At 34.8% G+C, this 22,180-nt stretch overlaps 1 protein-coding gene across 2 annotated transcripts in view; it reads left to right on the forward strand.

Annotated features, from left to right (window-relative positions):
* ARID2 (AT-rich interaction domain 2) overlaps positions 1-22,180 on the forward strand; it is a 164,481-nt gene that overhangs the window by 85,484 nt on the left and 56,817 nt on the right. For both annotated transcript variants that reach the window (XM_082636994.1, XM_082636995.1), the window contains 3 exons: positions 4,467-4,600; positions 10,343-10,561; positions 13,863-13,930. In XM_082636994.1, the coding sequence (XP_082493120.1) occupies positions 4,467-4,600; positions 10,343-10,561; positions 13,863-13,930 (421 nt within the window). The remainder of the gene's footprint in view (positions 1-4,466; positions 4,601-10,342; positions 10,562-13,862; positions 13,931-22,180) is intronic.

The following is a 22,180-nucleotide window of genomic DNA, read 5'->3' on the forward strand; positions in this document are numbered from 1 at the left end:
ATAATTGTTTTGGGTTTGTTTTTGTAGGTCTTTTCCTTCTCTTGTGTTTCCTGCCTAGAGAAGTTCGTTTAGCGTTTGTTGTATAGCTGGTTTGGTGGTGCTGAATTCTGTTAGCTTTTCCTTTCTGTAAAGGGTTTAATTTCTATGTTGAATCTGAATGAGATCCTTGCTGGGTAGAGTAATCTTGGTTGTAGGTTTTTCCATTTCATCATTTTAAATATGTCCTGCCACACCCTTCTGGCTTGCAGAGTTTCTGCTGAGAAATCAGCTGTTAACCTTATGGGGATTCCCTTGTATGTTATTTGTTGCTTTTCCCTTGCTGCTTTTAATATTTGTTCTTTGTATTTAATTTTTGATAATTTGATTAACATGTGTCTTGGCATGTTTCTCCTTGGATTTATCCTGTATGGAATCTCTGCCCTTCCTGGACTTGATTGACTATTTCTTTCCCATATTACGGAAGTTTTCAGCTATAATCTCTTCAAATATTTTCTCAGTCCCTTTCTTTTTCTCTTCTTCTGGGACCCCTGTAATTCGAATGTTCGTGCATTTAATGTTATCCCAGAGGCCTCTAAGACTGTCCTCAATTCTTCTCATTCTTTTTTCTTCATTCTGCTCTGTGGTAGTTATTTCCACTATTTTATCTTCCAGGTCACTTATCCGTTCTTCTGCCTCAGTTATTCTGCTATTGATTCCCTCTAGTGAATTTTTAATTTCATTTATTGTGTTGTTCATCATTGTTTAGTTCACGCTTTAGTTCTTCTAGGTCCTTGTTAAACGTTTCTTGTATTTTCTCCATTCTGTTTCAAAGATTTTAGATCATCTTTACTGTCATTACTGTGAAATCTTTTTCAGGTAGACTGCCTATTTCCTCTTCATTTGTTAGGTCTGGTGTGTTTTTATCTTGCTCCTTCATCTGCTGTGTATTTCTCTGTCTTCTCATTTTGCTTAACTTACTGTGTTTGGGGTCTCCTTTTTGTCGGCTGCAGGTTCATAGTTCCCATTGTTTTTGGTGTCTGCCCCCAGTGGCTAAGGTTGGTTCAGTGGGTTGTGTAGGCTTCCTGGTGGAGGGGACTGATGCCTGTGTTCTGGTTGATGAGGCTGGATCTTGTCTTTCTTGTGGGCACGACCACGTTTGGTGGTGTGTTTTGTGGTGTCTGTGAACTTATGATTTTAGGCAGCCTCTCTTCTAATGGGTGGGGTTGTATGCCTGTCTTGCTAGTTGTTCGGTATGGGGTGTCCAGCACTATAGCCTGCTGGCCGTTGAGTGGAGCTGGTTCTTAGTGTTGAGATGGAGATCTCTGGAAGATCTTTCGCCGTTTGATATTACATGGGGCCGGGAGGTCTCTGGTGGTCCAGTGTCCTGAACTTGGCTCTCCCACCTTGGAGGCTCAGGCCTGACACCCGGCTCGAATACCAAGAGCATGTCAGCCACACGGCTCGGAAGAAAAGGGAGGAAAAAAAAGAAAGATAGAAAAAAATAAAATAAATTTATTAAAATAAAAATTAAAAATATGATTAAAAAGTAATAAAAGATAAAAGAAAAAGAGAGAAAGAAGAGAGCAATGAAATCAGTAAACAAATCTATCAGTGATAATAAGCTCTAAATACTAAACTAAGATAAAGCTAAAACCAGAAACAAATTAGATGCAGTAAGCAAACCCCAAGTCTACAGTTGCTCCCATAGTCCACTGTCTCAATTTTGGGATGATTCGTTGTTATTCAGGTATTCCACAGATGCAGGGTACATCACGTTGATTGTGGAGCTTTAATCCGCTGCTCTTGTGGCTGCTGAGAGAGATTTCCCTTTCTCTTCTTTGTTCGCACAGCTCCTGAGGTTAAGCTTTGGATTTGGCCCTGCCTTTGCGTGTAGGTTGCGGGAGGGCATCTGTTCTTCGCTCAGACAGGACAGGGTTAAAGGAGCAGCTGATTCGGGGGCTCTGGCTCACTCAGGCCGAGGGGAGGGAGGGGTACGGATGCGGGGCAAGCCTGCGGAGGTAGAGGCCAGCATAACGTTGCAATAGCCTGAGGCGCGCCGTGTTTTCTCCTGGGGAAGTTGTCCCTGGATCATGGGACCCTGGCAGTGGTGGGCTGCACACGCTCCCTGGAGGGGAGGTGTGGATAGTGACCCGTTCTTGCTCACAGGCGTCTTGGTGGCTGCAGCAGCAGCCTTAGTGTCTCATGCCCGTCTCTGGTGTCCACGCTGATAGCCACAGCTCGTGTTGTCTCTGGAGCTCGTTTAGGTGGTGCCGTGAATCCCCTCTCCTTGCGCACCCCGAAACAATGGTCACTTGCCTTTTAGGCAGTTCCAGACTATTTCCTGAACTCTCTCCCTGCTAGCTGTGGCACACTAGCCCCCTTCAGGCTGTGTTCACGCAGCCTACCCCAGTCCTCTCCCTGGGGTCTGACCTCTGAAGCCCGTGCCTCAGCTCCCAGCCTCCACCCGCCCCGGTGGGTGAGCAGACAAGCCTCTCGGGCTGGTGAGTGCTGGCCAGCATCAATCCTCTGTGCAGGAATCTCTCTGCTTTGCCCTCTGCATCCCGTCGCTGCACTCTCCTCTGTGGCTCCAAAGCTTCCCTCCTGCCCATCCCTGTCTCCACCAGTGAAGGGGCTTCCTAGTGTGTGGAAACTTTTCCTCTTTCACGGCTCCCTCCCCGAGGTGCAGGTCCGTCCCTATTCTTTTGTCTCTGTTTTTTTTCTTTTTTCTTTTGCACTACCCAGGTAGGTGGGGATTTTCTTTCCTTTTGGGAAGTATGAGGTCTTCTGCCAGCATTCAGTAGGTGTTCTGTAGGAGCTGTTCCACATGTAGATGTATTTTTGATGTATTTGTGGGGAGGAAAGTGATTTCCACATCTTACGCCTCCACCATCTTTAGGCCCTCCCTCTGCAGGACTTTTAAAACAGTGACTAATGGACTTAGTACCTGCCTGGATCAGGAATGATGGAAGGATTGATCTATAAAATGATCACATTTAGAACTTTACTCTGGTATTAATCAGCTTAAGTTCTTATGAAGTGTAGTAACAAGTTCATTAGTTACAGTGTTGTGTTTGACATGGATTTGATCAATTGTTTCTCTATTTAAAAATCTTTCTTGTGGGAATCTTACTGTAAATTCGGAATTTAATTCTAGTTAATATTAAGAAGATTGACCATTCCCTGTAACAGTGATCCAGTGGGGAATACAGGAACTATCTTATAAATTGATCAAAATGTATTGGGCACATCAGTTTGGGGTGAGAATTTGGCCATATTGCTGTTTAAAGTTGATAATACCATTTCCAGTGTCTATCGAGAGAAAAATATTTAAACAAGTGCTGAGATTAATCTTATTCCTGCATGACTTGTAATAGCAAAAAGCAAAACTGAACATAGCTAGTTACAGCACTAGAGATCTCGTTAAATTATGATATATCAGTAGGACCATATATTATACAGCCATTAAAAAAGACTGATGTAGGGACTTCCCTGGTGGTCCAGTGGTTAAGACTCCACGCTCCCAATGCAGGGGGCCCGGGTTCGATCCCTGGTCGGGAACCAGATCCTGCATGCCACAACTAAGACCCAGCACAGCCAAATAAATAAAGTTAAAAAAAAAAAAAAAAGACTGAAGTAGTACCGTGTGTATTGACATGCTCAGATCTCTAAAATATGTTGTTAGATAGAAACATGCACAGAAAATATACAGAAAGCACATGAACCTGTGGTTATCTGTGATGAGTGAGATGTGGAGGCCAGGGCATCTTCTCATTTTCACGTGTTTTTTTTTTTTAAATAAATTTATTTATTTTTGTCTGTGTTGGGTCTTCGTTGCTGCACACGGGCTTTCTCTAGTTGTGGCAAGCGGGGCCTACTCTTCATTGCAGTGTGCGGGCTTCTCATTGGGGTGGCTTCTCTTGTTGCGGAGCTCAGGCTCTAGGTGCATGGGCTTCAGTAGTTGCGGCACGTGGGCTCACTAGCTGTGGCTCATGGGTTCTAGAGCGCAGGCTCAGTAGTTGTGGCGCACGGTCTTAATTGCTCCACAGCGTGTGGGATCTTCCAGGACCAGGGCTTGAACCTGTGTCCTCTGCATTGGCAGGCGGATTCTCAACCACTGTCCCACCAGGGAAGCCCCTTCATGTGGTTTTTACAGTGACCATGTATAATTTTTTTAATCAGTAAATAAAATGTACTGTTGTTCATCTACATGTAGTTGTCCTTTGATATTCTTTACTTTTACATTTTTATTTGAGCAGTGGTGTGGTCTTTTCTGAAAATTTAAAACCACTTTTAGAACCATTACAGTGAGTTTGTCTTCAGTATTACTGCTGAAGTGACTGTCCCACTAATATGAGGCTTGTGGTATCTTGTTATTATTATTTTAAATTTAGGGCCTCTAGAAAAGGAAAACAGATATATGTGGTGGGAGTTAAAAAACAAGATGTAAATCTATTTTAAATCTCTGCTGTACTGTTTTTCTATTTCAGTTACCTAGAAAAGTACGAGAAAGTTCATCATTTTGGGGAGGATGATGATGAGGTACCACCAGGCAATCCCAAACCACAGCTTCCTATTGGTGCAATTCCATCTTCCTACAATTACCAGCAACACAGTGTGTCAGGTAAATATCACTGGAAATGAACAGGGCATAGTTCCACAGTTTTGAATTAGGAAAATAGACATCATCCAATGAATTGAATTGAACTAATTGGTATGAGGGCCCTTTCTATCATAGCCTGCATATAAGATTTTTAGTTGCAGGAATTTAGAGTTACAAATATACCTGTATTTTCAAGTGAAGTTTTAAAATTATTTCTTTGTCTAAAGATTAGTTTAACCTGAATAGTTACTAAAATGAGGAGAGGAAGGTCCTGTTAGGATTAGGGAAGCCAAAGGAGTACTCATAGCATCTACTAGATTTTCTACAATTCCTGTAATTTCCAGCACCAGAATTTCTCAGAAATGTTTCTTACTATTCAACTATTTTCCTGCCATGGTACCAGGGATTTAAGATTCTTTTCATTCATGTCATTCTTGTAATGGTTATAGAGGAATCTGCAGCTAAAAAGAACAGGACTCAAGTTGGAAATAATCAGGTTGAGAGTCTAATAAAGAGGTTCTTGAGACAGAATAGATGGGAGTTCCATCGTCTGTGGCTCGGGGGGTTGAGACGGTGATGCTTAGGAAGAGAGCTCTGAAGAGGTAAGCATCTCTTTTCTTTAATCACCAACATTTGGCCTGAAAAAGAGGAGATACATCTTTTTCAAGGGTATGTTCTTTATAAAATATACAATTATCTAGGTCTTTATTATTCTTCATTGGTACTAATACCGATCTCTTAGGTAATCCTTAGTTTTAAGCTCCCTCGTTTGTGCCAGTATCACTGATTTAAATTTTCCATTATCTATTTTCAGTGTCTTTCATGTTGAATTTGACTCTGTTTCTTCCCCAATCAGCTGAGGAAACAGAATCTCCTAGAATCTGTGATCTCCATTAGAAGAGGCTTTCATGTGATGCTTTTGTATAATTGGGGCTTGGGAGGGGTGGTGGCAGTGGTGACTGCAAACCAAATCTAGCTTTATCTTTAATGAGAAGTTATTACTTCAAGAGCTACTGTTAAAAGGGAACATTTTAAGTCACCATGTAGAAGATCTTACTAATAGCTTAAGCTGATTAAATAAAATGGGGTGACTTGTTAGGTGATATGCTTCCTGTTTTTAAAAAGAGCTAATGACCATTATCTAATTCAAGGATGTTATAGAGGGTATTCCTACATTGAATGAGACCTTGTACTAAAGACCTTTAAGACCATCTTGTAACTGTGTTGTTCCTATATTTCATCAACAGCAGAACTGTCCATTCTTTTTTTTTTTTTTTCTTTTTGCGGTATGCGGGCCTCTCACTGTTGTGGCCTCTCCCGTTGCGGAGCACAGGCTCCGGACGCGCAGGCCCAGCGGCCATGGCTCACGGGCCCAGCCGCTCTGTGGCATATGGGATCCTCCCAGACCGGGGCACGAACCCGCATCCCCTGCATCAGCAGGCGGACTCTCAACTACTGCGCCACCAGGGAGGCCCAGAACTGGCCATTCTTGTAGCTTAAATAGAGTTTGGTGTCTATTCCAGCTTCTCAAACTGACCCATTTCTACATTAGATCTTGTTTATTTTTGTTTATTATTTATTTATTTATTTATTTATTTATTTATTTATTTATTTATTTATTTTTGCGGTACGCGGGCCTCACTGTTGTGGCCTCTCCCGTTGCGGAGCACAGGCTCTGGACGCGCAGGCTCAGCAGCCGTGGCTCACGGGCCCAGCCGCTCTGCGGCATGTGGGATCTTCCCGGACCAGGGCACGAACCCGTGTCCCCTGCATTGGCAGGCGGACACTCAACCACTGCGCCACCAGGGAAGCCCTAGATCTTGTTTAAAATGAAATTTTTTCTGGATCTGTTTTTTTTTTTTTGTCCCCCTCCCCTAATTGAACATGATTTACTTCAAGAAAAAAGATATTTCTGGTATTTCAAAAGCCTAATGAAAGTCATTGATAGAGCTACACAATTTTTAAGGGAATGACAATTTCTTAATCTGGTGTTACAATAACTCCTTTCTGATATGCTGTCGTATGTCTGTCTTTTTTTTTTTTTAAGGAGAATCTGGGTAGTTATGTAACATGTAACATGTTTGACAAAATCAGGATTGGGGACTCATGAAAGGAAAAAAAAACTAGGACTTGCTGGGGAACATCAGACTACAATATATCTAATTCAAACTGAAAAGAGGTAGTGTTTCAGGGCAGCATTTATGAATTTGAAGGTGCTTTTAATTTTTCTAGAAGGAGCCATAGCAACATTATGACAGTGTTCTAAAAATTAACATGACCATCAAAATATAAAACAAATCCTTCACTGATGATTCTTCTCAAATGCCATTAAGGAAATATAGTAAACTTAATAGCTGTCAATATATATGTGTGTGTCTGTGTGTGTGTAAATAAACACCAAAGTAGAATTACATGGTGGTAGATTAAGAGCCTTAGGAAATTTTAATAAGAATGTTTAAAAGATTTGTGTGTACATCTTTGATTACACAACCTTACTCTTCTTATAGGTTTGGATTAATGTATTTGGATAAATGTATTTTATCTAGAGATGCTTATATTGTTGATATTAAGAAAAGGTATTCTAAAACAGTATTTTGAAAGGTAATATAATAAATTGGCATTTAGTATGAAGTGCAATTCTACTCATAATTGTCATGATAGAATATTGTACATTGATAGAATATGGGACCAAATTTTCCTTTAAGGATACTGATGCCTTTTGCCCAGTGACTTGAAGTGGCCAAAAAAGTATTCATAGATTTTGCTTTGAATTTTAGAATTAGTAAACATTGGCATCAAAATATGGTCATTTTATTTGCATAGTTTTTCATACTTTTCCATGCCATAAATACCTAATCTTTTTTTTCCCATCTTTATTCTTTCTTGGTATTGATTTGGATACAGTCAGTTCTGCAGAATTGTAGTGTAGATTACTAAGGACTTTTTGTTCATCTTCTCTTACACTTTAAAATTAAAATTAAAAAATTAGTTTCTAAATTAAAAATTTTTTAATTTATTTGCAATATCTTTAGTAGAAAAATTATGAAAGGCAAAATTGGCACATGACAACTCATTGAAATTAATAGAATTTTAGAGCTAGCAAGGATTTTAGTGATCATTTAATCCAATTCAATCATTTTGGTCAAAGGAGGCCAAGCACCCTATCCATTCGCATTTTTGTTATGTAAATTTGGGAGAGCTTATACAAGAAGATTTATTCTTTTAGTTTTATCAGTTGTATTTGAGCAAAGATTTTCCTTTACATGTCCTATATTCTTACAAACATTTGAACTACAGCAATCGCTGCCAATATCAATGGAAAGAATGTACTGTCTAATATCTTTAATGTAAACAGCACTCCAGGAACAATTCTCCCTCTCCTCTAAACTGAAAACAAAGAGATTACCTCAGATTAAATTAGTTTGTCAGCAGTGATGCGTTTGTATAAACATTGAGTCAAGAATGTTGAAAATTTCCGATCCCATTCACATTATAACATTGTAGCTATTTAATCATACCTCCTTGGGGATGGGAAGGGAGGCTCTTAAAATCTTGTAAGCATTTTCTCATATATTATCATAGGACTCTTTACCAAGCCTCATATAATTAGAGGACTTTTCATAATTATCATATTTATTCATTTTATTTTAATTGGAGATGACTTTTGGCAAAGTCATTCACGTAAGGATGTATTGAATTGAGTATATGATGGCATCTGTTATTCTTCAGTAGCAAACAGAACAATTCCAAGATCATATTGAAAGCACATAAAGAAGACTGTGACAGATGTTGAATATAGGTTCCAATTTGTTTTGTATTGAAGAGATTTGCATGAAAATTGTGTGGAATCTAAAAACTTAATTATTGCTGAGACTTGGCATCTCATGATCATTTTCAGTGTGTGGTATAGAAATGTCAAAATCTATTCCTATATTCACAGAAGTTATGTTACATTTTCCCCAGATATTTATGTTATTTATAAGAAATTTTACTTTTCAAGATTATAAAAAATGAACAATATATTATTGTTCAACCTTAAATATTATAAAGAATTGGTGCCTTATTCATTTATAAGTGTATTGTGATACTTCTTATTGGAGAAATTCCTAGAATATTTTAGAATTGAAGAGGTGTCTCCTCAGATACCTACATTGGGAAATGAAGAAGTTTCTTACATGATTTTCTTCTGTGGCATGTTGTAACAATAGATTCCTACTTGCATTCCATTTAGTGACATTTTTTAAAGATTTTTTTTCAAATCCATATTTTTCTGAAATGTTTCATCTAGCAGTTTTCTAACTCTTGTTTGTTGCCTTTTCCCATTAAACTAATTAGATCTTTATGTGAAAAATGTACTAGGGGTATATGTCTCAGGATGTAGCTGCCAAGGCCTAAACTGCACCAATTAAGAGTCAGTATTTCTAGAAATATAACGTTTTCTAATATGTATATATTATGAGTATAAAATACATTAGTGTTCTGTAATCCTGTCTTCCCTACCTTCAAAGTTCTAAAAATGTTCTAATTCTCCTACATAAAATCTTAGTTAGGAAAAGATTTGTTTGGACACAAAAGCAAGAACTGTAGAGGTAAAAATTTATAAATCACACTTCATCAAAATTAAAACTTCTCTTTGAAGACATTGTTAAGAAAATGAAAAGGCAAACCATTCACTATCTGGGAGAAAATATTTACAAAACAAATATTAGATAAGTGACTCATTCAGAATATTTTAAACTGACAGTATTAAGTGCTGACAAGGGTGTACAGCACCGGGAACTCTCTCATACATCGCTGGTGGAAAAACAGAATGTTACTACCACTTTGGAAAACAGTTTCACAGTTTCTTGCAAAGTTAAACATACACTTTGTATGACCCAGCAATCCAAGAGAAATGAAGAAATATGTCTGCACAAAGTCCTGTATGTGAATGTTTACAGCAACTGTATTCAGAAGTGCCAAAAACTGGACACAGTCCAAATGTCCTTCAATTAGGGAATGGATAAACAAATTATGTTACAGCCATACTATGGCAGTAAAAAGGAACCAACTACTGATACACACATCAAAATGGACACTAACCTCAAAAGCATTTTGCTAAATGAAATAAATCAGACACAAAAAGATATATATTGTGTGATTCTGTTTAATTGGCATTTTGAAATAAAGTAGATCAGTGGTTGTTTATGGATAGAAGAGAGGATCAACTACAAAGGAGCATAAAGAAACTTCTTTGGGGTGATAGAAATACTCTATCTCCATTATGGTTGTGGTTAAAAGACTATCAAAACTCATAGAACTGTAGAACTAAAAAGCATGAATTTTACATATTATGTGGCAACAAATCTGACCTAAACAAGTAATAATCCTCCCAAAATTGGGTAAAGAAGGTAGGCAGTGTGTTTAGAAACATGATATTGTTAAAAATTTGAAAGGAACCAGTCTTTCTGGCTTATAGTATTTAAAAATCGGAATAAGTCCCTTGAAATACAAGAATAAAAAATGTAGATTTGGTAAATTAAAATAAAGATACAATAGTAATTTTGCAATGATATCCAACAGAATATGTACATTTTTTATATTTTAATACTTTTTGAGGAATGTAATTTTCACTTAAGTTTAGAAAGTTGAACTCTAAACTTCTACTCAGTTTATATTTTATAAAAGAAAACAAGCTTCTGTCCTGTATTCAGAAGATATTAACCATGAAAGGTTTCTAATCCTTGATATACTTAACAGTGTTTTCGTTTTTGTCTTTGTTAGATTATCTGCGTCAAAGTTATGGGCTGTCTATGGACTTCAATTCGCCAAATGATTATAATAAATTGGTGCTTTCACTATTATCTGGACTCCCAAATGAAGTGGACTTTGCTATTAATGTATGCACTCTCCTATCAAATGAAAGCAAACATGTCATGCAACTTGAAAAAGACCCTAAAATCATCACTTTATTGCTTGCTAATGCTGGGGTGTTTGATGACAGTAAGTTTTAGCCTTAATGTTTTGTATAATCATTCTATTAAAGGTGTTGTAGATTTTTTTTAAAGGTTTTTAAGGGGGAAAGTACTTTTTATTAGGCAATATAGTAGCATTCTTTATTTCCTTTTGTTATATTAAATGTATTATTTAAAATAATGAATGTTTGGATTTTTTTAACCTTATATATTTGAATAATAAAAGCCTCACTAGAACTTTTGAAATTAAAATGCTGTATTTTTCTTATAGTAAATGTGGGTTTGTTGATTTGAGAAAATTGTTTGATACAAAATTCTGATAGCGAAAAATAGGACCTGGAAGAAATTGTTTTCTGAAGTTTATTTCTGCTGGTGTGTAGTTATAATTTTTAACTAAACAATTTAGGTCAATGAATTTGAAAATTTGCTGCATAAATAATAAGAATAATCAAATATTTCATATTTTTTTACTCATAGGATTTGCTATTTGTAGGTTTTTATAAATCACGTTCTTTGTTTTCTGTGAAATTATCTCAAATCTGGTTACTTTTCAGACCAAATTGCTCAATTCTTTAATTGAGCAATTTAACTAGCAATCCCTAGTTTAACAGGGATTTAGAAAATATGTTTTGAAATTTTTTCCTGCTATAGTTTTTCTTTTTAAAATATTCTATGTCAGCTGTTACTGACATAAAATTTTTTCTTGCTTCTCAACCCTCCTTCTACCCCAATACCATGTAACTTCTTTTGCCAGAAGTATATTCTATTAATGGATTAAGGTATTGATATATTTTGAAATTATCATATAGGAAACTATATAGAACAGTAGATATAGTCTGAGAATTTCATGTAATATTTCATAGGTCATGAGTATTTTTATGTTTAAACAGTGATGTGTTTGCAAATGAGTTCATTTTTCTGTAATTTGGGTCAGTAGTATAATTTTCAAACATACTTTTATTTGGGATTATCTAAGTAGGATTCCTTTGTTGTTGTTGTTGTTGTTGTTGTTGGCCATGCTGCACGGCTTGTGGGATCTTAGTTAGTTCCCTGACAGGGATTGAACCAGTCCCTCGGCAGTGAGAGCACGGAGTCCTAACCACTGGACCGCCAGGGAATTTCCTAAGTAGGAGTCCTTACAATTTGACATGTACTTATTTTGTATGAAGACATTTTGAAATTAAACAAAAGTGAAAATTAGTTTCTTACCCTGCCAGAAACTATTCTTGGTTACTTGGAGGAGGGACAAAGATTAGTACTTATCAGTTTGTATTGTGACTTCGAAGATCTAAATTTGGAGGATTTCCATCTCACTCTCATGTTCTTTGCTTCCTGATATTTCATTTTGCTCTTTTAAAGACATTTTTCAGCATTTAATATAGAATGGTTTAAAATTGTTTCACATTTTTTTAGAAATCTTAAAATGAAGTTTTTAAAAATAGTAAATATTCTCAGACCAGAATAATTTTAGTGAATTCTTACCATTTAATCATTGAATAAGAATTACATTTGTATATATGATAAAAGTGAGCTTACCAGTTTTGATGCACTGAGGCATGACATTCTTTACACCCAGTTTATCTTGCATTCTTTAGCGTTTTTGTTTATCTCAGACTAAATTATTATGTAGAGTAGCAATCTAAAACATTAATAATTTAGCAAATGCTGTTTAACGGATGTTTCTTTTATTTCAACAGTTAGAACTTTAGAGTTCCAGAGTGCATAGGGACTTTATGAAGACCGTATACTTAAAACAGTGGTTTTACATTATGAAAATAATTCTTTTGAGTTTGAAGATTAACGGTATATTTGATTATGGGTATATTTCATAAGGCTCTTGAGAGGTTTTGAATTTTTTTAGGGCATGGAATTTTAATTGAGAGAAAATGTAGATACCACTTTCTTTGAAGGTGTGGAATGTTTATACATATATGTGTTTGAAGAAGTATAATAAAAATTCCATGTGACAAAAATTTAATTTTTCCATCTTACATTTCCATTCAGTATTCTTTTCCCAGTGAAGTTTTTCTTTATAAAGTTTTCTTCAGGACAAACAAAATTTTGTCTCTTTAGTAGGGTGTGGACTTCATTTTTCTGATTAAGCTGCTACACCTATATAAATTTGATATTTTATGAAATTCTTCTTTAGGTCACTGTAGTTAAATTTATTTATTAAAAACTTCAAATCTGTTCTTTATATCATGTCCCCATGATCCTAATATCAATATAATGTTAAACTGTTTCCATTCTTCACCCTTATTAGTACTTTTTCAATGAATAGTCTTATTCTAACCTAAGTACTTTACAACTTTAACTCAATATTAAGTATAAATATTAGATCTATACTTAAAGGCGTAATAAGACTGCAAACATTCAGTAAATCTTTTACAACAGAAAATATATCCATATGTTATGCATGTCACAGCACATCCATTTAAGGAGATTTACTTTTGTTTTTTAAAGAATTACATTCATAAGACTAGTTTTTCTGTTAAAAATTGCCAATACATAGTTTTCTCTCTGCATTTGAAAACCAATAGCTTTCATTACAGAATACAGATAATTACAAGTAGTTGATGAAAGTACCTACCTACTTTTTAAAGGTATATGCCTATTGTGTCACAGCTTAGACATTTGTATTATACGACTTTACTGTCTGGTCCTGTAACTGACAAAATGAGTTAGCAACGCAGAGGAGAGCAGAGGAGAGAAAAACGATATGTATCTATATACCTTAACCTCTTGTCCGGAGGGGGCAGGGTGTTATTAAGAAGCTTTTGAAAATAGATGGTTTGACTTTGCTCCTGACAACTTTATCAAGAAATACAAACAAGCTATAGCTGAGAATGTTTCCTAAAGGAGATTTCATTGTGGGAATTATTCCCAAAGAATGCCTTGTCCATTAATATTTCAAATATGAATTACATAATTATTTTTGAAATGACTATGACGATTTAAAGTTATAACAGTTTGGCAATCTAATAGCAGTAGCATCAGTTTGACTTTTTAATATGTTACTCTTCTACAAATGAAAACTAATGCAGAGTAACTATTACAGTCCCTCATTTTTTTCTTATTGTCTGTATAACTATTATGAAAGTGAGTTGTGTATTTTTAGATTGTAGTGACATAAACTTTCTTTAAATTCTATAATTTAAAAAACAGTATTTCAAAAGAAATTATCATGACTTTCTATCATTTATTATGAAACAATTTTTAATGAACAAGGTATCCTAAACTGTAGTTTTACTGTTTTTCCAAACCTACCTATTAAGGAACTAAGTGAAAGAAATAATTTCATTTTACTGAATACACTATTATTCTTTTAGCTTTAGGATCCTTTTCTACTGTATTTGGAGAAGAATGGAAGGAGAAGACTGATAGAGATTTTGTTAAGGTAATTCACGTAAAGTAAAATATTGAACCATTGAATTACATGTAGCCAAGGACCAAGGGTCAATGGTTGCTTATTTTATATACAAATTGTGATTAACTTGAGTAAAAAATTGTTTAGAATAGCTAATAAACAGAAGTAAAGTTTTTAGTTATCATACATAGATTTCTGAGAATGATAAATCTGTAACAAAAGCAGTAAATCAAAGGATACCCAGACTGTGAGTAGCAGTCCTGGTAATTTTCTTAGGATTCTTTTTCAGTTCACTTAATCACTCTTCAGCTGTGTCTAATATGCCACTTGATTTGTTTGTTAAGTTTTATTATAGTGACTGTTTTTTTTTTTGTTTTTTTTTTTTTTTTTTTGCGGTACGCGGGCCTCTCACTGCTGTGGCCTCTCCCGTTACGGAGCACAGGCTCCAGATGCGCAGGTTAAGCGGCCATGGCCCACGGGCCCAGCCGCTCCGCCGCATGCGGGATCCTCCCAGACTGGTGCACGAACCCGCATCCCCTGCATCGGCAGGTGGACTCTCAACCACTGCGCCACCAGGGAAGCCCAGTGACTGTGTTTTCATTTCTAGAAATTCTCATTGTATTTTTTCAAATTTTCCCTTTTTGATCTTCTCCTTTTATACTTTTATAATTTTTAAAATATATATTTAAAATATCTTTTTATTAATATAATTAAATTATATATGAATTAAATATATGATATATAAACATGAATATATTATATATTTTATATGTAAAATATAAATGAAAGCTTAAAGATATGTACATATACACATACCTAATAATGCTAATGTCTAAGCCTCCTGCAACTCTAATTCTGCTGATTCTGACTTGGTGGATTATTCCTTTCTGTTTTATAATGTTGGTTTATAAATTTCAGCAGATTTCTTTCTGTAGGATTTTTGTACAGATTGGTTGGAGAGTGTTTCTTCACTTCTGTGTTGCTTTTGCCAATCACTTGAAAGGAAATACTGATCAGAATGACTTTATATTAATTTTTTTATTGGAGATTTTTCTGATTACTCTCATGGTAAAAACAAATCCATGGGAGATGTGGAGCAGTCTAGTGGTGAATATATCATGGATTTTAACTGAAAGCTCAAGCAGAGACAGTCAATCCCTTTTGTCTCCCTTTCTTTGAGGGTATTAAACCTTCAAATTTCTCACCATGATATGGAGTTGCATTTTTAATTCCCAGTTTTACAAGCTCACCAAAGTTCTATATTCTGTCCTTACCCCACCCACTAAAAGCCAAGTCTCTTGATGGTAGTTAAGCAGATAATTTCTATAACTCCAGAAAACTGGTGAGTAAAATGTAAGATGCACAAAAAAGTACACTAAAGTAACACATGCAATCACAGTGGGGAATGGGTTTGTCAGTATAATCACTAATCACATGAAATCAAGAAGACACCAATATGTTGAAGATGAATAGATGATCACGTCTGTTGTGTGTTTTCATTTAATTTCTGCTATTTATATTTTATTCTCATACTGTATTCTTTGGGTTTAAGTTTCTTCACTTATTCTAATTTCTTGAGCTGGTGCTTACAGTTATTGATTTTTTAAAAATTTTTTCTAATATATACATTTGAAGCCATAAAATTCCATCCAAGCACACATTTAACTTTATACTTCCAATTTTGATATTTCATGTTTTTATTATAACTCATTTTAAAATATCTTCATATTTCCATTATGATTTTCTCTCTGAAACATGGATTATTTAGAAGGGAATTTTCTTAATTTCCAAAAACATATGAAAAATTTTCTAGTTTCCTTTTCTTCTTAATATCTAACTGAATTTCAGTATGTTCAGAGAAACATACTCTGTATAATTTTAAACCTTTGAAATATTTTCACCCTTTATTTGGTAGCTTAGCATTGATCAGATTTTATAAGCACTCCGTGTGTATTTGAAAATAATATATACAGGCGTATCTTGTTTTATTGCCCTTCACTTTATTGTGCTTCGCAGATACATTTTTACAGCTTTAAGGTTTGTGGCAACCCTGCATTGAGCAAGTTTATCAGTGCCATTTTTCCAACAGCATTTGCTCATTTCATGTCTCTGTGTCCCATTTTGGTAATTCTCTCAATATTTCAAACTTTTTCATTATTATTTTTTTATTATTATATTTGTTTTGGTCATCTGTGATCAGTGATCTTTGATTTTACTACTGTGACTCACTGAAGGTTCAGATGATGGTTACCATTTTTTTAGCAATAAAGTATTTCGTATTCAAGGTATGTGCACTTTTTTTAGGCATAATGCTGTTGCACACTTCATAGACTACAGTGTAGTATAAACATAACTTTTATATGCACTGGGAAAACAAATTTGTGCTGACTCACTTTATTACGATGTTCACTTTATTGTGGTGGTCTGGAACTGAATCTGCAATATCTTCAAGGTATGCCTGTATTCTGAAGTTGTTGGGTGTAAGTTTCTATATATGTCAGTTAAGCCAACACAGTTAATCATTTTTAAAAAAATTTTTTATTGGAGTACAGTTGATATACAATGTTATGTGAGTTTCAACTATACAGCAAGGTGAACCTTTTATACATATACATATATCCATTCTTTTTTAGATTCTTTTTCCCATATAGGTTATTACAGAATATTGAGTAGAGTTCTCTGTGCTATTCAGTAGGTCCTTTTTAGTTATCTATTTTATATATAATAGTGTGTATATGTTAATCCCAATCTCCTAATTTATACCCCCCTCCCCCGCTTTTGATTTTGGTAACCATAAGCTTGTTTTCTACATCTGTGACTCGGTTTCTGTTTTGTAAATAAGTTTGTTTGTACCATTTTTTTAGATAACACATATAAGTGATATCGTATGATATTTATCTTTCTTTGTCTGACTTACTGCACTTAGTATTATGATCTCTACGTCCATCATGTTGCTGCAAATGGCATTATTTCGTTCTTTTTTATGGCTGAGTAATATTCCATTATATATATGTACCACATTTTCTTTATCCATTCCTCTGTCAGTGGTCATTTAGGTTGCTTTCATGTCTTGGCTATTGTAAATACTGCTGCAGTGAACACTGGGGTGCATGTATCTTTTCAAATTATAGCAACACAGTTAATCATGATACTTAATAGTTCCACGTCAGTACTGGCTCTTTTTTTTTTTTTTTTTTAATTGGGGTATAGTTGTTTTACAGTGTTGTGTTAGTTCCTACTGTACAACGAAGTGGAGTTCGTTGTGCTATACAGTAGGTTCTTATTAGTTATCTATTTTATACATATTAGTGTATATATATCAATCCCAATCTCCCAGTTTATCCCCCTTCCCCCCCTCCCCCGCTTTCCTCACTTGGTGTCCATACATTTGTTCTCTACGTCCATACATTTGTTCTCTACATCTGTGTCTCTATTTCTGCCTTGCAAACTGACTGTCGTACAGAGTGAAGTAAGTCAGGAAGAGAAAACCAAATATCTCATATTAATGCATATATGTGGAATCTAGGAAAACAGTACAGATGAACCAGTTCACAAGTACTGGGTTTTTCAGCTGTTTATTTCTTCATTTATGAAGAGTGATATGTTAAAAGCACCCAGCTTCAGTGAGGATGTGTTTCTTTCAGCTTATAGTTCTATAATAATTGTGTTTTTATATTTTGAGAATGGGCTATTTAGTGCACACAGGTATAGTTGTTACATTTTTCTGGTTAATTGAACATATTATAAAGCGTCCTTGTTACCTTTAAGTCTCCTTTATCCTTTTTTTTTTGGTCTGACATCAATATAACTATATCAGCTTCCATTTGGTTGGTGTTTATATAGTTCATATTTTACTTTCAATCTTTTTTATCCTTATATTTTAGGTGAATATTTTTTTGTAAATAACATGTATTTCAGCTTTTTTCTTCCCGTGTGAAAAACTTTGCTTTTTTTTTTTTTTTTTGTGGTACGCGGGCCTCTCACTGTTGTGGCCTCTCCCGTTGCGGAGCGCAGGCTCAGCAGCCATGGCTCACGGGTCCAGCCGCTCCGCGGCATATGTGATCTTCCCAGACCAGGGCACGAACCCACGTCCCCTGCATCAGCAGGCGGACTCTCAACCACTGCGCCACCAGGGAAGCCCAAAACTTTGTTTTTAAATTAGTGCATTTATTCCATTTACATTAAGTGTAATTTTGATACAGTTATGTTTAAATTTACCATGTTTTGAATTGGTTTCTATATGTCCTGCCTGTTCAGGTTTGTTTTCTTTCCTTCTCCTTTCTTACCTTTTTTGAATTGATTTGACTGAATATTGTTTATTATTCAGTTTTCTGCCCACTTAGATTTTACGTACACTTTTTCTGTTTTCTCATTAGAGATTATATTTTAACCCTTACTGGTTTAATAAGTTAGTACTTTTACCTCTTCTTAGATAATTGCAGGGACAATAGAACAACTCCATCTCTGTTTTCTCATTTTTTGATTTATATACTACTTTTGTTGTGTATTATTCCATTTTTGTCAGAGAACATATTCTGTATGACTTCAGTCTTTTTTAAACTTATCAAGACTTGTTTTATGGCTCAGCGTATGGTCTTTCTGGTGAATGTTTTATGCACACTTGAAAAGAATGTTGTACTATTGTTGGATGTAATATTTGTTGATAACAATTAAATCATATCATTGACAGTGTTGTTCAAGATTTCTGTATCATTAATGCATTTCTATATAATTGTTCTATGATTTCTTGAGAGATGAGTGTTGGAATTATCAACTATAATTATGAATGTCTTTATCCCCTATCAGTTCTGTCAGTTTTTGCTTCATGTGTTTTGAACCTCAATTGTTAGTAGCATGTACATTTAGGATTATTATATTTTCTTGATGATTTTATTTGTCATTATGAATTATTCTCCCTGACTGCTGGTAATTTCCCTTATCCTGAAGTCTCTTGTCTGATATTATTTATCAACACCAGCATTTTTATGGTTAATGTTTTCATCATATATCTTTTTCCATCACTGTGCTTTTCATCTGTAGTTTTATATATAGTGTTTCTTATAGATGGCTTATAGTTGAGGCTTTCTTCTCCTGCTTCCTTCAGTGTGCCTTTCAGTGTACAATTTCTTCCTTTTCATCAATGCATTCAGACCACTTATACTTTATGAGCATTTTAAAGGTAACATTTCTGTCTTGTTTGCATTATTACTGACAATAAGTTACTTTCATTCTTATTGTTCTTCCTTTTGTGATGTTTTATCTGACTGCTTTTAAGGTGTTCTCTTTGTCATTGATTTTTTTAATGTGCCTTGTTGTGGTTTTTATATTTATTTAGTTAGTTAGTTTTGTTTTGCTTGAGGTTTATTTAGCTTCTTGGTTTGGTATTTTTCATGAAATTTGGGAAGTTTTTGTCAGTTATTCAAAAATTTTTTGTTTCCCCTCCTGCTTTTCTGGAACTGTTCTGCAGGCCACTGTGGCTCTGTTCATTGTTTTTAGACCTTTTTATTTTCTGTGTACTTCATTGTGAATAGTTTCTATTGTTATGTCTTTATTTTCTCTTTTACAATTAAGCCCATCTAGTCATATTTTTTTATTTCAGATATTACGTTTTTCAGCTCTAGAAATTCCATTTGATTCTCTTTTATATTGTCCCACATTCATCTTAATTATGTTCATATTCCTTTAAATCCTTCAACATATTTAATAGTTGTTTTAATGTTCTTGTCTGCTAGTTTCACTATTTTTATTGTTTCTGGGTCTTTTTTCGTTGAAACTGATTTTTGCCTTAGTTATGAGTCATGTTTCCCACTTCCTTTGTACATCTAGTAATTTTTTATTAGATATAGATATTGGGACTGTTATATTATTTAGTGTCTGTTCTTTGGTGTCTTCCAAGAATGTTGCACGTTGTTCTGGCATGCTTTTAACTAATATATGGATAGTTGTTTTTAAGTTTTGTTATGACGAATACAAGACTAGTTTATCTTTATTCCTAAGGTATGGTCTTTTTTGTACCTGAATTAGCTGCATATATATATATATAGAGAGAGAGAGAATATATATATATATATATATATATATATATATATATATATAAAATGTCTTCTCAGTTTAGTAATTGCTATGACCTCTTGGGTTTATTGTCTCTGTATTGTTGTCTAGAAAGAGTGTTTATGTAAAGATATGGGGCAGTCACTGAGTTCACCTCATTTGCTTCCCATGTTTCAGTGATTACGGTTTTGCATTGCTCTTGCCCAGTCTGTGAAAACAATTGTTTTATATATATTGGTTTATGATGGGATGACTACTGCGGTACCATTACGGCCTGAGCAAAATTTTCTTCCAAGCATTTTTCATAGATTTTAATTTTATATATATTTTTACCCGTAAGACTTTTTTTAGTATTTTATTTATTCAGCATTTATTTTGATTTAAATTACATCTTCCTTTTCATGCATTTTTCCCCCAGTGCAGGTTTGCAGATATTTTTCATTTGTCAGAAAATGTCTTTATTTCAGTTTTATTCTTTTTTTTTTTTTTTTTTTTTTTTGCGGTATGCGGGCTTCCCACCACTGCGGCCTCTCCCGTCATGGAGCACAGGCTCCGGACGCACGGGCCCAGCCGCTCCGCAGCATATGGGATCCTCCCGGACCAGGGCACGAACCCGCGTCCCCTGCACCGGCAGGTGGACCCCCAACCACTGCGCCACCAGGGAAGCCCTTTCAGTTTTATTCTTGAAGAGCAATTTCACTGTGTAAAGATTCTACTTTGGCAGATATTTTCTTCCATCGCTTTGAAAATATCCCATTGTCCTCTGGCTTCCATTATTTCTTTTACAAAGTTTCCTGTAATTTTAGTTGTCTTTTTCAAGGTTATCTGTCCCTTTTTCCACCTTTGCATTTAAGATTTTTCTTTGTCTTTGCTTTTCAGGAATTTTATTATGATGCTCCTACACATTTTATCTTTTCTTGGAGTTTGGAGTGCTTGTTAAATCTATGGTGTGGTATCTTTCAATTGATTTAGAAAATTCTCGACCCTGTCTTTTCAAATATTGTTTTTGCCCATTCTTTCTATCTTTCCTCAGGAACTCCAATTAATTTTATGTTAGAACTTTTCACTGTATGTGTCTTGAATGCTTTTATTCTGTTCATCCTTTTGTCTCTTTATGCTTCTAACTTGGTATTTTTTTCTGCCGTCTCTTCCAATCACTAATTCTTCCTTGAGTTGAATCTAATCCTTTGTTAAGTCTGTCCATTGAGTTCTTATTTTCAGTTCTAGAATTTCTATTTAGCTATTTCTTATAGTTTCTACTTACATGCCAAACTTTTCGATTTTATCTTCTATTTCTTTGTTTATTTTCCATGATCATTTAAAATTCTACTCTGATATCTTTATTATTTGAATTTCTTGTGGCCCTTTTTTCTTGGTTATTGAACATTGTCTTATTCCTTCATATGCCTAGTTCTTTTTTATTGTTACCAAAGATTTTTTATCATGAGTTTTTTTTGCAGTGAGTCATTTTCGTGGTGGACCTTTTCTCAGATCAGAAACTTTAAATGCAAAGGAACTTTAATTCCCAAAACTAAAATACAATCATTTACAAAATACATCAGAACGTTTAGAAATAAACAGTGAACTAATGGCCCATGTGCTTCTTGATTAGTAGGGAAGTAACAAGATAAAATGGCATAGAAAAGTTAAAATTAAAGTTCATTTTGTATAGACATATTAATATATAGGCCTTTGTTTCTTAGCCTGAAAGATTAAGTAGTGGATTTCGACTTATTTCCTGTCTCTTATGGGTCAAAAAACAGTTTGTTGATATGGAATACTGCAAAGGAAACCTAAATATCTGGGTTACAAATTTGTGAACACAAATACTTCACCACTTGCTGTTTGATTTTCTTCTAGATGTAGATTTACTCAGTAGCTAGCTAGCTATGTCTCAGGAGTCTGTAAATAGTAATACTGTGACTGTATGCAGTTTACTAATTAATGACTATTAATTATCATAATTTTTAAGTACTGATGAGCATAAATACTATCTCTAGATATTTTCCATAGCTATAAAGTTATCTGAAAATATCTGTGATTCATATTGGTGACAGTGTCAGAGGTTCTGCTATTGCTACTGTGGTTCATTTTCTAACATTCAGAGTTGAAGAAAATGCTAAGGAAATGCTAAATTTTAGTTAGAGGTTAATGAACATGTCATTTTTTTCTCCTCATTCATGTTCATAGATGCCCTATATTTTTCACAGACCTTTTAGGGATCTGTGG

The sequence above is a fragment of the Mesoplodon mirus genome (genome assembly GCF_964341445.2).
Source record: "Mesoplodon mirus genome assembly, chromosome: 11".
In the NCBI taxonomy this organism is placed as follows: Eukaryota; Metazoa; Chordata; class Mammalia; order Artiodactyla; family Ziphiidae; genus Mesoplodon; species Mesoplodon mirus.